At 39.6% G+C, this 17125-nt stretch overlaps 1 protein-coding gene across 2 annotated transcripts in view; it reads right to left on the reverse strand.

Annotated features, from left to right (window-relative positions):
- Positions 1 to 3282: 3282 nt before the first annotated feature.
- Positions 3283 to 17125, reverse strand: part of LOC122536138 (protein lozenge-like) — a 35550-nt gene continuing 21707 nt past the window's right edge. For both annotated transcript variants that reach the window (XM_043668263.1, XM_043668265.1), the window contains 2 exons: positions 5714 to 5884; positions 3283 to 5008 (listed from right to left, as the gene is read on the reverse strand). In XM_043668263.1, the coding sequence (XP_043524198.1) occupies positions 4539 to 5008; positions 5714 to 5884 (641 nt within the window). In that variant the 3' untranslated portion in view covers positions 3283 to 4538. The remainder of the gene's footprint in view (positions 5009 to 5713; positions 5885 to 17125) is intronic.

Here is a 17125-nt window from a genome sequence, read left to right on the forward strand (position 1 = left end):
TGAAATCAGCGTAATCGAGCACGATAGACAAGTACGAGATTGTATGAGTGTGATACGTTCAGTTATTTCAAGTTAATAAAATTGTACTAACGAATTTATTGTATTTATTGAGAGAAAGTAGATGTAGAATTAAATGAAAAATTCTATATCCGATATTCCTCGAACTGACAAACTTTTTATCCCTTTCCTGCATGAATTGAGAGACTGAATAATTATGATCCTTCCTTGTTTTAAAGAACTTTCGAAGATTGTACTACAGAATCTCCAGGAATGAAAATTCTTGGCGAATTTCCAATAATTTTCAATCAAAACTCTCAAATTTTCAACTTCCGACAAATCGAAATTTCCCACAAGATCTCCCTAAAAGTTTTAGAAGAAAGCTCTGACTTGCCGAAAAGTCGAATCGATGCCGAATAAACACGGAGGAGTGTCAGAGGTGACGGTGATTTTCTGCGAGACGAAGCGCGTTTCAGTTCGTTTTTAACGGGTTTAGAAAAGGGCGGGAGAGTCTTGTCTGCGGTCGAGTCATCCTCGTAAAGAGGAAAGCTTACGAGCGATGGCCGCCTCGGCTTATTCCGTGCCTTTATTCCTGTCCCATTCGGCGAGGCAGTAAACAACAGCGAAGAGGAAGCGGGACAAGTCGCTGGAAAGTGTGCAGCCTCCGAACACGATGACGAACGCAGAAACACCGCGTTACTTTGGTGAAAGTTCACGCATAGATTCTGTCCTTCCAGAGACGCCTGTGCCTTCCACGATTATCCTCTCCGAGTATTATTCTCCAGTTCTTTACGTTTTGAATTTTGTATTACACAATAGCTACGATCCTTGGCATCTTACGTAATTAAGTTTTCAAACTTTCGCAGTCATACGAAATTAAATTATTGATTTGAGTATGTTAACACTGGAACAACCGGTCTTTTATAATCGTTGTAATCTAAATAGCAATAACAAAAATAGATAGATTAACACAATTAGTTCCAACGAAGATATCTGTGTCTTTTAAAGCAATTGTGTCCGAAGATCGTTTCAGTATTAATGTAATTATTAAATATACGATACGAGATTTAATTTATTCGAATCTAATTAATGTAATAAGAATAATTTTTATAGTGCAAATACTATATCTAGTTCATCAAGATAAAAGAAACGTCGATTTAAAATCACGCCAACTATCTCATTTTTTTCTAAAAATTTCAAGAATCTATTGAAAATATGAAAAACCATTCGAATTTCCAGAGAATACGTCAGAGTTAATTATTGCATGAACGTTGCGATGATTATTTACGTGGAAACGTAAATTTAAAATAAGAAACGATAAAGTGAAGAGGAAATATTGGAAATGATTAATCTAAGAAGGAAAAAATGAACGTACATTCTTCTCTCAACCTGGACATTATCTACCGACTGTATAATCGAGAAGATATCCTGTTCATTCTTTACACGTAGTTTGACAGTAGTGTCATCGAACAATCTGCAGTTTCTTCGTTCAGACGGCAATTTCGTCGTTTAAATGACTTTCTAATCCTTCCGATCGTTGCGTTAAATATCCAGTCGATTTGTTGAAATGAATTAAAAATAAAAAAAAGAACCATTCGTAATTCTTCGTTCAGACAGCGATTTCTAATCTCTTCGATTGTTGCGCACCTCTGTTTCAGAACTTCTAAAACGTTGCAATCTCGAATCTTTATCTTGAACATGAAAAAACACACAAGTTGAAATATAGCCATTAAAAAAAAAGATAGTTAAATCTTGAATCTTTGCTTTAAACATCAAGCAGGTTTGTTAAAGTAAAATTTAAAGAAGAGAAAATCTCGTCAATAGACCGCGGATTTTTACGTAGTTTTAAATTCTCATAAACGTAACTAGAGAAACAAATTTGTTTTACCTGCTGTGTATGATGGTAAATATTCAACTTTAAATATATTATATATATTTATATTCTGTAATTATTACCTTTGCAATTCTTGTAAATGCATGAAAATCCGCAATTTACTCGTCATTAAATCTGAATTTTTACCTCGGACATCCAGTCAGTGATCGAAATGACCTTCGAGCTTCTCGTACTGGTACTTGTTGAAGGAAAATACTTCAAGAATATTCGACGCTGAAAATCGTACAAACGACAATGACGTTCAGAAACGTTGAAAAAGCGGTAGAGAAAAGGGTGGACTGAAAGCAAATGGAGGGAGAAAGAAAGAGAGGAAGAGAGAGAGAATGAATGAAACAGTAACGTAGACCGCAACTATCCATTCGTTCGTCATTTCCAGCATGCTTTAAATATTAAATAGAGCTCGCAGCGCGCTCGCGAAAAGGATTATCCGTGCTCTCTCTCTCTGCCAGGGAAAACAAAAAAATGGAGAACCACACACCTCTGTGACCATATGTGTTTCCATGACTGTGTAAAGACATTTCCTCTAGTCGAAACTGCAGAAAGATTAATTCGTTAATCTCTCCTTTGTTACGTTTGCCTAATGAGATTCGAAATGAGAGATAACGAACGACAAATCGTCGATATTTTCAATGAGCTTCCGCTAATTTTCTTGTCTTTATTCGTTACCACATACATTACTCGTGCCATACTGCCATAAAATGAACGTGTGCTTGTATATCGAGTTATCGTTCTCAAGAAGGAAAGAAGCTCACAATTAATTGGATCATGATGTGAAGATCACGAATATAGAATATTAGCATTGGCTCAAGAATTATCTGTTGAATGAAAATGAAAATGAAATTATTGTATTACAATATAAGATAAAGCTCCATGTTACTGGAAAAAATGAGGAAAACAGATAGTCCAAATTCTCGGCAATTTTCCTATGTATATCTGTGGGATCATTTGAAATAAAAATTAAATTCAAATCCAAAGAAAGTTCAAGAGGGACTTTACTTGAAATTTAATATCATTTAAAATTCAATAAATTTTAAATCTAATGATGTTCAAAAAATATATACAAGTATATAATACATATAGTACAGCACACATTACTTTTTTTTATCATAGAATTTTGCTATTTTTATTTTTATGAATAATTTTTAATATTCTTCTTATCTTCTATAACAAAAAAGCCATAAAATTTTGTCGATTAGTAAAAAAAATATTTATTTCGATAAATAAAATGATACCTTTCTTAACAATTAATGAAGCTTCTTCTCAATTTTCTCCATGATAAATAAATTTTCCACAATTTGACAAGAAGAGCAGAGATATTCATTTTATTCTGACGCATGGCACCGTGTATAAAGCTTCTTTGTCACGGATCTAGCGAACGAGGATATGCAGGAACCTGTTCAGGCGAGATTTTATTTCATGGAAAATATCTGTATTTACAATGTTACATGACTGTCTTCCCACTTTGCGGATACACGTACACGCTGGCTCGGTTTACAACCATGTATCGAGCCCTGATCCCTCTAACACGCTCCTTTCAGGATCAACACGATCGATCTCACACATCCAGATCTTAACACTTTCGCGACTTTCTCACGATCAATTGATCCATCCATTTCTCTTAATCGTTATCGTTACCGCGAAAAATCCATCGTTTCATTTTTTTTTTTTTTCCTCCAAGCACTATCAAATCCTTGAAAGCATCAGCATTCATCGATATCACATTTATAACACTGGTAAAGTTTCTCTTTCCTTCAGTTTGTCGATATCATTCGTCGAACGATATTTAGGCTCGATTCATACTATCGACTCGCTTGCGGTTCACTCACAATCTGTTTGCGAATATTATTTTATTGTTTAGATTGTAGATTGTACGTATCCATATTGTAAGTAAAGCTTCAATCTTTGATCGATCTAGTGATGATTTTAAGTAATCTTGTATACTATTAAACAATTTCAATTGTAATATAAGATTGAAGATTTTAAAATTTTTTTACTTTCAGATAAAGTGTTCATCAAATTGTTGAAGGTTTGTATATAATTTATCATTTATCGTTCTACGATGATAACAATTCTGTAATTATAAACAATCAGTTTCCTTAAATCAAGTCATTGCTGTCAGACAGCTCAAAATTTTTTTGGGGAATTTGATTTCATCCTTCGGATACTGCCACGTCTGATAATTATTCGTTCCTTTCATTAAAGAATTCTCCTCGTGGTAAAAAATCTATCTTAATAAATGACGTAAAAACGCACTCTGAAAAATATTTTGTTAACAAACCACAGAAACTTCTGAAAGGTGATATTATGAAGCTTCCCTGAAGGATGAAGGAAGTTCACGAAATTAAACGTGACAAAAAAATTGAAAAGAATCACAAATGAAATGTTGTATTAGCGTAAATCATTGGTCCTTAATGATTTAAATAAGCTGTAACTGGCTTGAAATTAAAGGTACGTCACATGTACGTTTATGTCTCGAAAGCAGGTATGTAAAATCAGAGATCGTTAAATAACGAATTTGAGAATGGACTATCTCCATTTGAGTACAATCGTTTCCAGAACAGAACAGCGAACCGAGAGCACAGCATCGATACTTTGTACCAAGCCTTAAGATCACTGAATTGAACCTGAATCCTCTGAGTTTGTCTCTTCAGTAAGGTCTCCAAACGTCGTTCCTCTGCTCGTTCTCCTCGCCCATGACACCGATCTCCAGCCTGTTGCTGCTGATCGTCAGATTGCTCCCAGCGATTGTCACTTGTTCCTCGCTCAAGTCGCCGTGAAGATGCAAATGAATCTGATTCTGGTTCACCGTGCTGTACAGCTGCGGATAGAGAACCATAGGCGCTGGGCTTATGTAATTTTGGCTTGGATTGTTGTAGTAGCCCTGGTAGTTTGGATTGTAATTGTGAGAGGCGACTGGAACTGGGGTAGCCGGTCCAGACGTCCAGGAACCGTAGTGATAACCTGGACTACCGCTGCCTGTCCCGCTGCCAGCAAAGATGTCTGGATCACTGGACTTGGTGGGTACCAGTGGTAACGAGGTGGACGATGTACCGTGACTTGGATACATGGAAACGCAGTTCGGTGTGTACGTGTCCTGTTGACTGTCTGACGGAAGAACTGAAAGGTTTAAAATAGACTTTGTGTGCGGCTGTTGTCGACTGTGTTGATTCTACATAATTAAAGGCTGAACACTTCGGAGACTGAAAAGTGGTTGAAGCGAAGAGATTAAATGTGTAGATTGTTGGTCTGCGTGTAGAAGAGATGAGTTTCTGAATGATGAACTGGAAGATTTAAAGTGGACTTTGAATGAAGTTGTTGCTGACTATGTAGATTCTTGTGTACGTAGATTGTAAATTCAGATGTTTGAAGGCTGTGATTGAAATGTGACTGGCGTGTAAAGATCGAATAAATTTAGAATATCTCTGAGCATCTGTTGAGCATCTTGTACAGAACAGTAAAAATCGATTCAGATTTGTTACAGAAATAATTAGTTTGTATTTGTGAGTTTCCTTTTGATAAATATAATGAGCGACAAGTCTGAGAATCTGTTAAAAATAAAAAGATTATACGAATTACTAGTATTCGACTAGTGTTAACAAATAATTATCAATAAATGTCTAAGTATCAGAATTCTCCCTCAAATAGAAGAATCACTAACTTGTATTTGATTCTTTGACAGTGTGATAAAATGATGGAAAATTGAAAATGAACGATTTTAAAAATGATTATTCCTTTATCTGAGAGAGAGAGAGAGAGAGTCAATAAAATTTATAAAGTATAGTACTAATAGTGTTCTACTACGAATAAATTCTTTTGACTAACCGGTGGGTAATGGTACCGGTTCTGTCGTTGGATGATGAGAAAGGGCCTCCCCAGGATACGAGAATGCCCCTCCAGGAATCGGTGAAAACGAACCACCGCTGCTTACCGGAGGAGCTGGATAAGATGGTGCTGCCGATGGGTAAGTCCACTCTGCAGTACCCGTACTTGTATCTGCAAAGAAAATCGTTAAAATCTATTAGAAAGAAACCATTTATATTTATGCAAATTTCTATTCTTAGAACGAAAAATCTGATACCAGTATCTGATTTTGAATAATCTGGTAATTTTAGTAGATATCAAAAAAGGAGAGATGTGATAGATTTGTGTATATTACGTGTATTCCATACACAATTTTCGTGACTTTAAATTTCCTATATATAAACGTATTAATGATATTTCTTACAATTAGTACAAATCGAGCACAAACGTTGAATAAGATAGGATTCCAAGGAAAAGACTCATGGACTGGATTCTACGGACTGTTTGTGAAATCGTAACGGTGTTCTGAGTGAGTAACTTTGTTAGATTAATTGAGATGATTCACGAATCAAAGTATGCCGGAAGTCGAAACGATTGCTACAACGTTGCATAGTTGATCTTCTGAATTTCCAACATACAGAATTATACTTGAATTAAAACAATATACACAAAATGTATTATAAAAACACAGTTCGAAGCGTATAAGTATTTAAGTAACAAAGGCCCCAGAAAATATACAAAAATCTATGTTCCAGTAGTATGATAATTGATTAAAAACTACGTGGACTGTACGTAGGTACAGCGTAAACAATCCTAACGTTACTCATGCCGAGTAATTATCCGATATTAATTATCATCTCGTGAAATATTTATCGCAGAGTTCGCGACTTCCGTCGGACGTGCAATGAGTTTCCAAGTACCTCCGTGGTAATGGCGAGACGAGCTGACCGGTAAAAGTTACGGAAACAGAGAGGAAAATATCGTTACGCTGATTCATCGATGATTCGGCAAGATTTTTATTCGCCACTGAGGTTGAACACGGGCGACCTGTGACTGTGAAATATGCATGTGTATACGCGTATATTTTTACAGAGATTGGAAAAGAAGTTTCACGAAAAGACACACAATATTTTACTACCTTTTTTTCATCTTTTATTCCTCGTCTCAATCGGCCGTTTCAGCTTTCATTCGATGCCTGTAACACTATAGTCTGCTTCCTGCTGGCCTTCGAATCGATCAGCTTTATCAATCATTTTTTATACCAAAGGAAAGGAAACAGAATGATAATGTATCGTTATTGATATTTATTTAATTGAGAGTTCGATCAAAAAATGAGTTGTGAAAACGTGGTACCTTCGGGTGAGAAAAGTGAAGAAAAGTTCTAAAATCAAAGAATTCCATTAAGATCACTCTGTACTATTAAGAAGAAGGAGAGAATTATGAAACATTTTCTTGCGTAATAAACTAAGAAGTTTAATCATTTCAAAAGGAATCCTTATCAATCGTTCTGTTTCGTTACAAAAATTATCAAATATTATTTCTTCAATTAAATTGAAGAATTTAATCAAACCAAAAAGAGTTTTCATCAATCATTCTATTAAAAATACTAGTTAGATATTAATTTCTCCAGGTAAAATGCAAGCAAAACTTTAAAAAGTCAATCAGAGTTCAAGGAACTTGCGTTCACGGGCTCGTCTCACAATTGCAGAGATGCATACGTGATGACCACAGTCGTTGAGTAAGGGGAAGACTTGGTGGAAAGTCCGGACATTGACAATTCTGAGCGGATAGTCGTCGATGACAAAACACGCTTTCTCAAGGGCGTGTTCGTCGACCAGCCATTTCCAAGAAGAACTCTCTTACGAGGAAGCTAACAGTTGCGAATCATCTCGTGACTTTTTTATCATTAAAAATTTTCCAAGTTAATAAATTACAAGTTAACTGATTATTTCATTCAGTGTCATGATTGAATTGAGAATTGAAATAATCATACCGAAACCTGAAGTTCGATGTCACAGTGGTCCAAATTTTCAAGAATTCGCATAGTTTAATTTATGGACTGACTGGTATTTTGAAAACCGACCAGACCGGCTCGAAGGAACGTGGAAATTCGCTTGATCCTTCACGGAAGCCATAAACGTCGGAGCATCTCGATAAACGACACGTCCGGCGCAACACAAAGTAAAATAGAGGAAACGTTTGGAAGAGGCGGCCGTCGAGTTGAACCTCGGCAGGTTAAATAATTTGACTTGGAAGGCTCTCGCCTTGTCCGTGAGTGTGAACGCTTGTCCGTAAGTTTACGAGGGAATTAGCAACCGTTAATTACAAAACCGCCGTCTGTTTCTTGCGCGGCCAGCAAGCAGCCTCTCATAATCCAACGCTGGACTGCGAACCGTTGCAGTCCGAGTCGATGGCGAAACCGGTGATTTATCGGCTATTAAAATCGACGGTTTTCTAATCAATTCTCTCCGCGACTTCCCCGCCTTGACCCGATAGCTATTCACTCGCTTTCCATCGGCTTTGCAAAGTATACAATCGGTCGGAGAAGACTGCGTAAATCTTCTATTCATTGTTTAACTTTAACTGATAAATTAATGCCTATAAAACGATCAAAATTCTTGAGCTACTTTAAATGTTGAAGCGTCGTAAATGTAGACTGACTGTAAGTTTCTAAGTAAGTTGGCGGTAACGGGGAATCTCTGTAAAATTCGACTTTACTCCGCAACGATCCTGGACGATCTGCTTGGCTGAATCAGTTGTTTTCACCGAAGCAGGAAAAGCTTGTGGTATACACTGTCTACAAAAAGTACTGGCTTCAATAAAAAGAGCGACTTCGCTGTGTTTTTATCGCGAATCACTTACGAACAATGTAAAACGAACAATCTGTTCTATTTCTGTTAGTTTCCATCCATCTGACAGCATTTTCTCTGATCTCGAAGCAAGTTCGATCTCCTCTCCACGATTCTACGCGGTATCTCAATATATATATATATATGTATCACGTTAATTTTTGTAAATAGAGAAACGATCGAACATCCACCTGACATCTTCCTCGGTCAATTCTCGAGGCAGGTTCGATCGCCTCTTTCCCCTCCCCGTGATTCATAGAACTAGCCTGTTCCCTGAACAGGCTCGAAACGGACTATTATCCAACAGATGGTCGACCCATGCTTTGGTGTGCTTTGTTTTGTTACCGTTGTTCCGGTAATTGCGGCAAATACACGGCCATTTTCGGTAATCACCCGCACGCCCTCATCCCCACGGCGGCCCCCTTTGAGAATCCCGAAACGACCTCGACCTTCCTCGAGGTTGGTAGGCGTAACGACAGTTTTGCCATCGGATCCACCGTCCGCGCGACCTCGACCCGATCTTGCGACGAACGCTCGCATGCCTTCCTCGAGGGTCAAAATGTGGGCGACGAGGAAGTTCTTCGGCAAAAGGAAGTAACTTAACTATTTTCACAGGAAGCAACCTGTTTCTCGCTAGTAATTGTCCAGTAGAATTTCGCTTCTTTCACCGGAGTTCAAAGCTTCATTTTGCTTAACGGAAACGCCAAGCTAGCTTCTCTGAAATTAACAAGCAAGTGTGTGAATTATTTAAAGCGCCGTGGAATTATTTAAATTTGAATTTTTAAGATTTACTTGACGCCATTGTGAGTTTACAATCCGATCGACCCGATTTACCCGAGAGGATTGAATTAAAACGCGATGAGTTTCGAAATGAATCCATCCGTTCGAAGATTAAACAGGCTAATAAGCAGCGGATGAAAAAGTGGCGAGTTTCTAAAGATCGCTGGAACAAAATGAAATCGTGCTGTTATTGACACTCGCGAGTGATTTCACAGTTTCGTCGTCGTGTCAACCGCAGACCGGGGCCAGAGATTTGCAACGGGGGATGGTGAGCGAGGACATAGTGTATTATTACACGGATCGAAACTTTCCCATTGGCTGCGCGTTCGTCGACGATCTCGAAACGTCGTTACGCCGTCGGTCACGGGAAATTGGTGCTCTGGTGGTCGAAGAAAACGGGAAGAAGAGGACGCTGTGTGCTCGAAGAAATCGGAAGGTGTGTAACGTTGCCTGTTCGATCCAAAGAGGGACGCACGAGTCCTGACCAAAGGAACTGCGAGTTGTTTACTACTTCCTTCTCTCCCTGTCTCTGTTCCACCTTGCCCGGATCTCTGCGGGTGTGAAACCACAGTGAGGTGGTTTTGGTGCTTAGTCTCCCGACCAGCCATCTACTTAACGAACCGTCCATCGACCGCCGTCATTTCGTCGTTTCTCGGTTTCCCTCCCACCTAACTTCTCCTGCCCCACGCTCAGTTTCATGCTACCGCTAGCCCCCGTGTATACCTTCTTCATCGACCTCATCCTTCCTCATCTTTCGACCGATCGAACGATCCACTGATCCACTGATTCAGCAAAGAAACTGGCAAGATGACGATGACGGACAACTACTTTGGACTGATTTTACTTTCGGTTAGGTGGCGAAATAAAAAACAAAAAGAATACGAACACTCAAAGGGTAAACGTTAAAAAATTCAAAGGTGCAAACGAACGCAGTAAGGTTCATAGAATAATTAACGTAAAGTAGTGTACTGAATTGAGATATTCAGAATATTCAAACAAATTTTCTCCTAGAAAGTTGTAACTAGTAACGACGAGCTAGATGGCCAGTTTCCAAAAGCATGCTACCTAAAAATTGTTCACGATTAAATCTAACGAATTACAAACGTTCGACTCAAATAACTCTACCCTACCTTACTGGAAAAGCTGGGACATTTTCGAAGTTTCAAAGTCTAGAATACCAGAGACAGGAGACAAAATATCCGAGGGACTTGTCCTTGACATGTTTTAGGCTGCTTTGTGCACCCTAACTTCTGGTCTGTGCCAAGAATTTCAACCAAGGAAACTCTCGAGTACCAAAGTGCAAAAGAATGAACGTCCACGTCTTGGCTCAGCTTCGAAATAGTTAACGAAGCCGATTTCAACTGACTCTCCGCTCGCACGAGCCTCACTATTTTTGGGAAATTAATATTTGCGAAGCCAACGTGCTTCTTTTTTATTTTATACTATTCCATTCTATGAAATGTAAAATGTATGGCGCGTTGTGTTTCTACGCATGATTCATGGAACATGCAAACATTTTGAAGGCAGAAGTTTTTATTGGAAATAGATGTGGAATTGTCAACGTGCATAGAAAAAGATTTGGGGTCGAATAGTAAAAACATTTTGGTACCGAAACTTGGTACCGAAAAAGTGGAGCTCAGATATCAGAACTTGGAATTCTCTAACTAATAGACACGAAAATAAAAGAAAAATTTACCGAATCAATGAACACACACACACACACAAAAGAAAGATTTAGTATGCAGAATACTCCAATATTTAAAAGTGAAACTTGCTTGAAATACAGAATATTACCAAGACTCGAGAGTGGAGTTTGCTCGAAGTTGCTTGAATTCTTCGGTCAAGCCCGCCTCGTGGAGAAAAAGAAGTTTTCGGAGTCGAAAAGAGAATGAACGTTACGAAGAACGTCGAACAGACGAAGCCGTGGGGCTTCGTTTCCCACCGAGATAGATGCTCGTTTGGTCGTGTAACGTAAGTCGATATTGCGTCGTCTCGATATTCCTGCTCGACACGAATGTCGACACACGCTAACCGTACGTGTATGACAGGTATCGCGGGCCCCGTGCACACTGGCAAACCCTGCACAACGTCCAGAGAGCAGAGAGAGAGAAGTCTTACGCATACGAGCGGCCAGGAAACTCTTGTTGCCTTGCGTATCGCTTACCATCGGCGATTTCTTCTTATACACCGAGTATCCTGTCCCGAGGATAGTGTTTCCCCTCGATGACTTCGGGATCGCGAGCAACCAGCTACCAGAGCACGATCGCTCTCGCGCGTCCTTGCTAAATCAGATCTAGCCCCCTTCGATTCTTTTTATCATCCATCCATCTCGGATGGGACGGGATCAGAATTTACTGTAAAATTCTCGTAAGAGCCTAGAGTTAGAACTGTAATAACTAAAAGTATAGATTGTCTCGATGGACAATACAAAGTGTACTTTACAAGCACTTGTGCTTATATATTTTCACACATTTTTCGTGTCTTTAAATAAACGAATATCAATGATTTGCCAATTATTCAATTCTCCCTTTCTATCTCTCCAAAAAAGAAAAGAAGAACAGATCCTTCACTCCTGGTATTTGCTCGATATTATCCCCGGACACGATATCACGACGGTTTGGAGGTAACAATGCGCGCGAGAACGTGAGAAAGTATGAACGAATCTTGGAAACGGAACGCACGGAGGCGAACGAACGTGTCTGCCGGCAATCTGGATGTGTACGAGGGGTACACGACCATCCACGGTTCGTCAATCTCTCAAAAGTAGGCGGCTTTCGACGACGGTTTCAATGCCCATCCACTGCTAATTTCCCTTCACGTTTGCCTGCGTTTTCGCGCGTTTCGCTCCCGCGTCCCCTTCGTTATTTTCCATTCATCTCTCCATTCATCTCCCCGGTTCGAATCTCCCAGCTCTGAAAGAAGGAAATCTGTTTAACGCGGCGTCGGCCGCAGAACAGGCGAGCCCCGACGCACGCACGACGATTCGGCAGCAATTTGCTCTTGAAAACGGGACAATAGGCGTTCGTTCGTTCCCCCGGAGAACGCGAGGAGAAAAAGATCACCGCCTTTTCTCTTTTTTCTTCGTTCCGCGGCCGATCTCTTCTTCTGTTTTCCCCTTTGTCCCGTTTCGTGCCTTTCAGGCGACGACGCCTTCTTCTTTCTCTCTCCGGCGACTTTCGTTCCGAGCCCCTTCACCGCGCGCGCCGCCGTAATTTCGAGGGTGAATGAAGAGCATGAATGGAGTGGCTCCCCCTCCCTCCTCATCGCACGGTTGTGTCCGGAAATTCACGGGCCCCGTACTCCATTTAGTGATTATCATCGATAGACACGCGAGTTTCCTAGCTCCTTCTTCTTCTTTTTCCCCTACTCTTATTCTTGTCTTTGGATCCGATGCTTCAGTTTCTTTTACGAATTGTCAAACGACAAACGAATGTGACATTCGTTTAAACGCGTCTTACGTATGTCTAGTTTGTAGAATAGATTTTAAGAAATATACGATGCGCGATTTTACATTTGGATCGTGCATGTGCATCAGAATTTGTTAAATATAAAATTCACCAAAATGCAACGTTATTATGGGTGTTGAAACACAGATGATAATCTTGTATGTTGTTCGTAGAAATATTTATATTTTGTGAATATATTATACCTTTGGATCTTCGCCTCGGTGCTTTATTTTTCATCTAAATTAATCATCTAAATTATTAGCGAAGGTCGTTTAAACTTTCTAATAACTTTCTCTAATATAATTGAGTTCAGTAAACTATCGATCAGAAATCTATCAAGGATGTCGATCTAATTTCTACCTGGGTTAGAAAATAATATCCTAAAAGTATCATTGGTATTCCTTGATCTGAAGACGATTCGTTTGAGCTCGCTACGATAAACGGTAACGAAGCAAAAATATCGAAGATGTCCAGAGGAATCACTGGAGCAACAAGATCCTCTGATCTTTCTTTCCCTCGACTTGCTCTCTTTTTTCAGTCGAGACTTAATTGACCGCCAATTGATCAACGGCCCCGCGATCCAGGCGTGATCAATTGATTACCACCGATCTACGTCGCTTTCGTTCGCACCTCCGTGATCTCGATTTCCCTTCTCTCGGTTTACAGCAACACGCAGAAGGACAGATACTTTTCTAAGCAAGGGAAGTTCTTATTTTGAGCAAGAATGTAATATATCTCGTGAAAAGAGATTGGAAGGTTCCTTTCAATTCTTCATGGAGACGAGGCTCAAAGGGATCAGCTTGCACGCGATTTTCTCCTTTGGAATTCTTAAAAATGATTGACGGTTGGCACATTTTTATATATAGTAATATAGAGTTTCAATGCAATTAAAAATAATCGCGATTATATAAAGTGCCGTGGGATTCGATAGCTGATAGATGTTGCGACAATGATACAGTAGTTTATCATTTGTGCAAAGTTGTTTGTATAATTTATTACAACACCTTTCGATAGAATTATTTCTAACGTCGATCGATAAATAAATTGGTGCCGCAAAATATATTTGTACGTTACTTCATTCGTCTCTACGTTTGGAAATATAAAATCTAACAAACCTAAACCTTCGACATACGATACGTCTCGTCTGCAATAAATTAATGCAACGAACCCACACTTGAATGAAACTGTGATTTCGAGCCACATTTACTCTCAACGTACACGTGTATGTACACTTGTACATCGGCGAAAAAGAACAAGAATCTTACGACGTAAGCTATATGATCCGACCGCGTTGATCCTCGGCTGTAACGTTGCAGTTCACGCCCATCGGCGTAATTCAATTTGGCCCCATATCGTTCGACATCTAACAAAACCGAGGAAAAACGAAGAAAAGACGGCGAGCTGGTAGACGACCGAAATCGTCTACAGGTAAAACGAGAAGATCTCCGAGGATCGAGACGAAGATCCATGCCCTCTCGAGCGTGGATCACGTAACTGCCTCCACCTCTTCTTCCTCTTCGCCATCGTCTTATTCTTGCCTTGCTTAGCCATCCTCTTCTCTTCTGTCTTTCTTCCTTTCTCCTCTGCTTGCTCTCCTTCTCTCTCCTTCGAACACGATCCAGCCAGTGTATCTGAGATGTTACGAGTACGAGGAATTTTGTGTAGGAAAAAAAAAAAGGTGACCAGTACGAGCTTCCTTTTTGGATCCTAATTCGTCTATCTTCACCGGTACTTCCGTTCGCCACTTTTTGATGGTTCTTCTTGCATTCTCGTTCCTCCTTCCCTTCTTCTTTCATCCTACACGTTCACCTCAGTTTTCGTGTGCATTCTCTTTAATGATCAACTGTTTTACTTAGTATCATTTACTTGGTAAATTTTACTATTACGTCTTAGAGTAAATTTTGCCGTGATATCTTCATCTTAGAATAAAATAAAATCTCTGTCGAAGATTGGAACATTGGAACATTAGAACATACGAATGAGATATAAAACATAGAAATATAAAACTGTAGCCTAACATGGGTTCTAAACGAATCAAACTGTGATTCTCTCCCGTGTGAAAAAATTCAATTCATGGTCGCGATCAAGAATAATCAAGATTGTCCCGTATAAAAAGCCCGATACAAATGACAGAAATGTAAAGCACAAGGCGTGAAAATTCCCAGTCTCCTTCTAAAATGGCAACGTAGCAAGAATTTTTCGAAAAAAAAAGATTCGAGACACTTTATGAGATAATCCCAGATGCAGCTGAATCTTTTTTCCGCCTCGCGGTGAAAGAAACTCTTCCAGATAAATGTCTGTTAATGGTAAAACGCGCGAGAGCAGCACGGTGGAGAGTACAATTTTCCGTTTCCTCAGTCGACTAGGCGCAGCCGCTTATTACTGCAAAAAGCCCGGCCCGTCTTTTTACATCGGGGATTTTCGAGAGTTTTTGCGCCGATGTTTCGGTAGGATGACGATCTCGGGAAGCGGGATCCTCTCGATCGTGAACTGCTTTCTCGCTTCGCTCGGTCTGGCTCAATTCTTTCTACGTTTCGTGCCGGCGGATCGACCTCGATCGATTTGCTCGAGATTGTCCCTCGATCATCTCTCTCACAAATCGATTCGAACGAGTACCCTGATTGCCGGACGCCTCGATTTTCGGCCAGTTCGTCGAACACCCGACCCGTGCGAACCCGTTTGAAAAATTCTTTTATTTAATTCGCTTACAAATACAGCGTGTCGTTTTCTGGAAAACGTGGAAAAACTTAATTTTATTCGTACGTATTTGACGATGATTAAAGTGGCAATAACTGTGAGTGGAATAAATATAATGCGATATTTAAAATGGTTAATGTAACGTGATAAATTACGTTCTTACTTGAAAAATGACAAAATATTTCCTTTCGGGATTAATGTTCTGATGTAATTCTTTTTATAATACTTTATGAATGTTTTAGTTCGTCACTATGGCTATCCATGCGTCAATGCAAAAATTGTAGTTGTGTAGCAGACTTTTACGATGACAGGTAGCTGGTCTTAAAATTGTCACAAACGAATTTTTGTACGTGGTAAGTAACTGTGGACGGTGTACTGAACAGTAATTCGCAGGAAGTGTCGTGGGAAAAACGTGGATGCGTTCGGGGCGAAGGGTTCGATTTAATTCACCCTCCTCCCAAGAGTAGCTCTCGTGCCAAAAACTCGTCCATCTCATCCTAGATTCTCAACCTCCTCTCTCTACATGTCCAATCAAACGAATCATCGCGACTCTCGCTATTTACCTCGACGAATCAAAGAAAAATCATGGCTTTCTAATCTCGACTGATAAAAACAGACTGAAGATATAAAAATTCAGAAATAGATTGTATACTAAAACGGAGAGTGTTGAAAACCTTCCAATTCTTGGATAACTAATTAAAGAATAAATTATTTCAGGAAATTGGAGAAAATTTAAAAAATGAAGAACAGAGTGGAAGAAGAAATAAACGAAAAATTTTCCAATTTTAAATAAATAATTTAGGAAAAAAAAAAAACTTAAGAGACCGAAGAATAAGAAAGAAAGAAACTACCAAACAGAACAATAATCAAATTGCTCCAAAAACGTAAAGAAAAAATTCAGAATCTTTCGGTCTTGGATAACGAGCGCCAAAAAAAAAAAAATCCTTACAGTCCATATGTAGATTAATTCAGCGAGCTTATCGTTTATTTGAGGTTTGCGAGCGATCAAACATGATCGAGTCACGAGGCAATGGGGGGCCAGCTTCCGGCTATCTGCGGAAAGCACCTCGTCTAAATCCTGAACGTTTGAAAAGGGGGAATACGTGGAAACGAAAGGCTCCGTTCGGCCCGGTTATTATCGCGGTCTTGGCCGAGCGGTCACCACGGGTTTCCTTGAGTCGTCCGCCAAGTGCGCGCCTGATTGGACGGACACGAAGGATGTCGCGCCACCAGGATACGCGATAAACCGACAGGCGATAAAGTTCACCGAGCACCGCAGCCCAGGGATTTCTGAAATTCCAGTTTACGGAAGCCGAGGATCTCGTTCAGCTTTCCTCCTTCCACCGTCCTCGATAATGTACGTGTATGCGTGCAAACTGGCTCGCGAAAGAATTTCAACACTTGCAGAGATCTTTCACGAAGGCATTTTGCGAAATTCTAACGATGGTTACGTTGATAAAATTTCAGACGAATTTGGAAATTTGTGTACATGTCGGAAGATGTTTATCGTACGGACGACGAATGATTTTGCCCCAATAAAATAAATATCGTATATTTTGAATATTTCATAAAATTTTAGAGTAGTAGAGCCTACTCAGGACAAGTATTGTACTTGTTTCAATATAAAATTTATAAAAGAGATCCAGAGACCATAAAGTGTT

The sequence above is a fragment of the Frieseomelitta varia genome, unplaced genomic scaffold (assembly GCF_011392965.1).
Source record: "Frieseomelitta varia isolate USP_RPSP 00005682 unplaced genomic scaffold, Fvar_1.2 scaffold_803, whole genome shotgun sequence".
Lineage (NCBI taxonomy): Eukaryota > Metazoa > Arthropoda > Insecta > Hymenoptera > Apidae > Frieseomelitta > Frieseomelitta varia.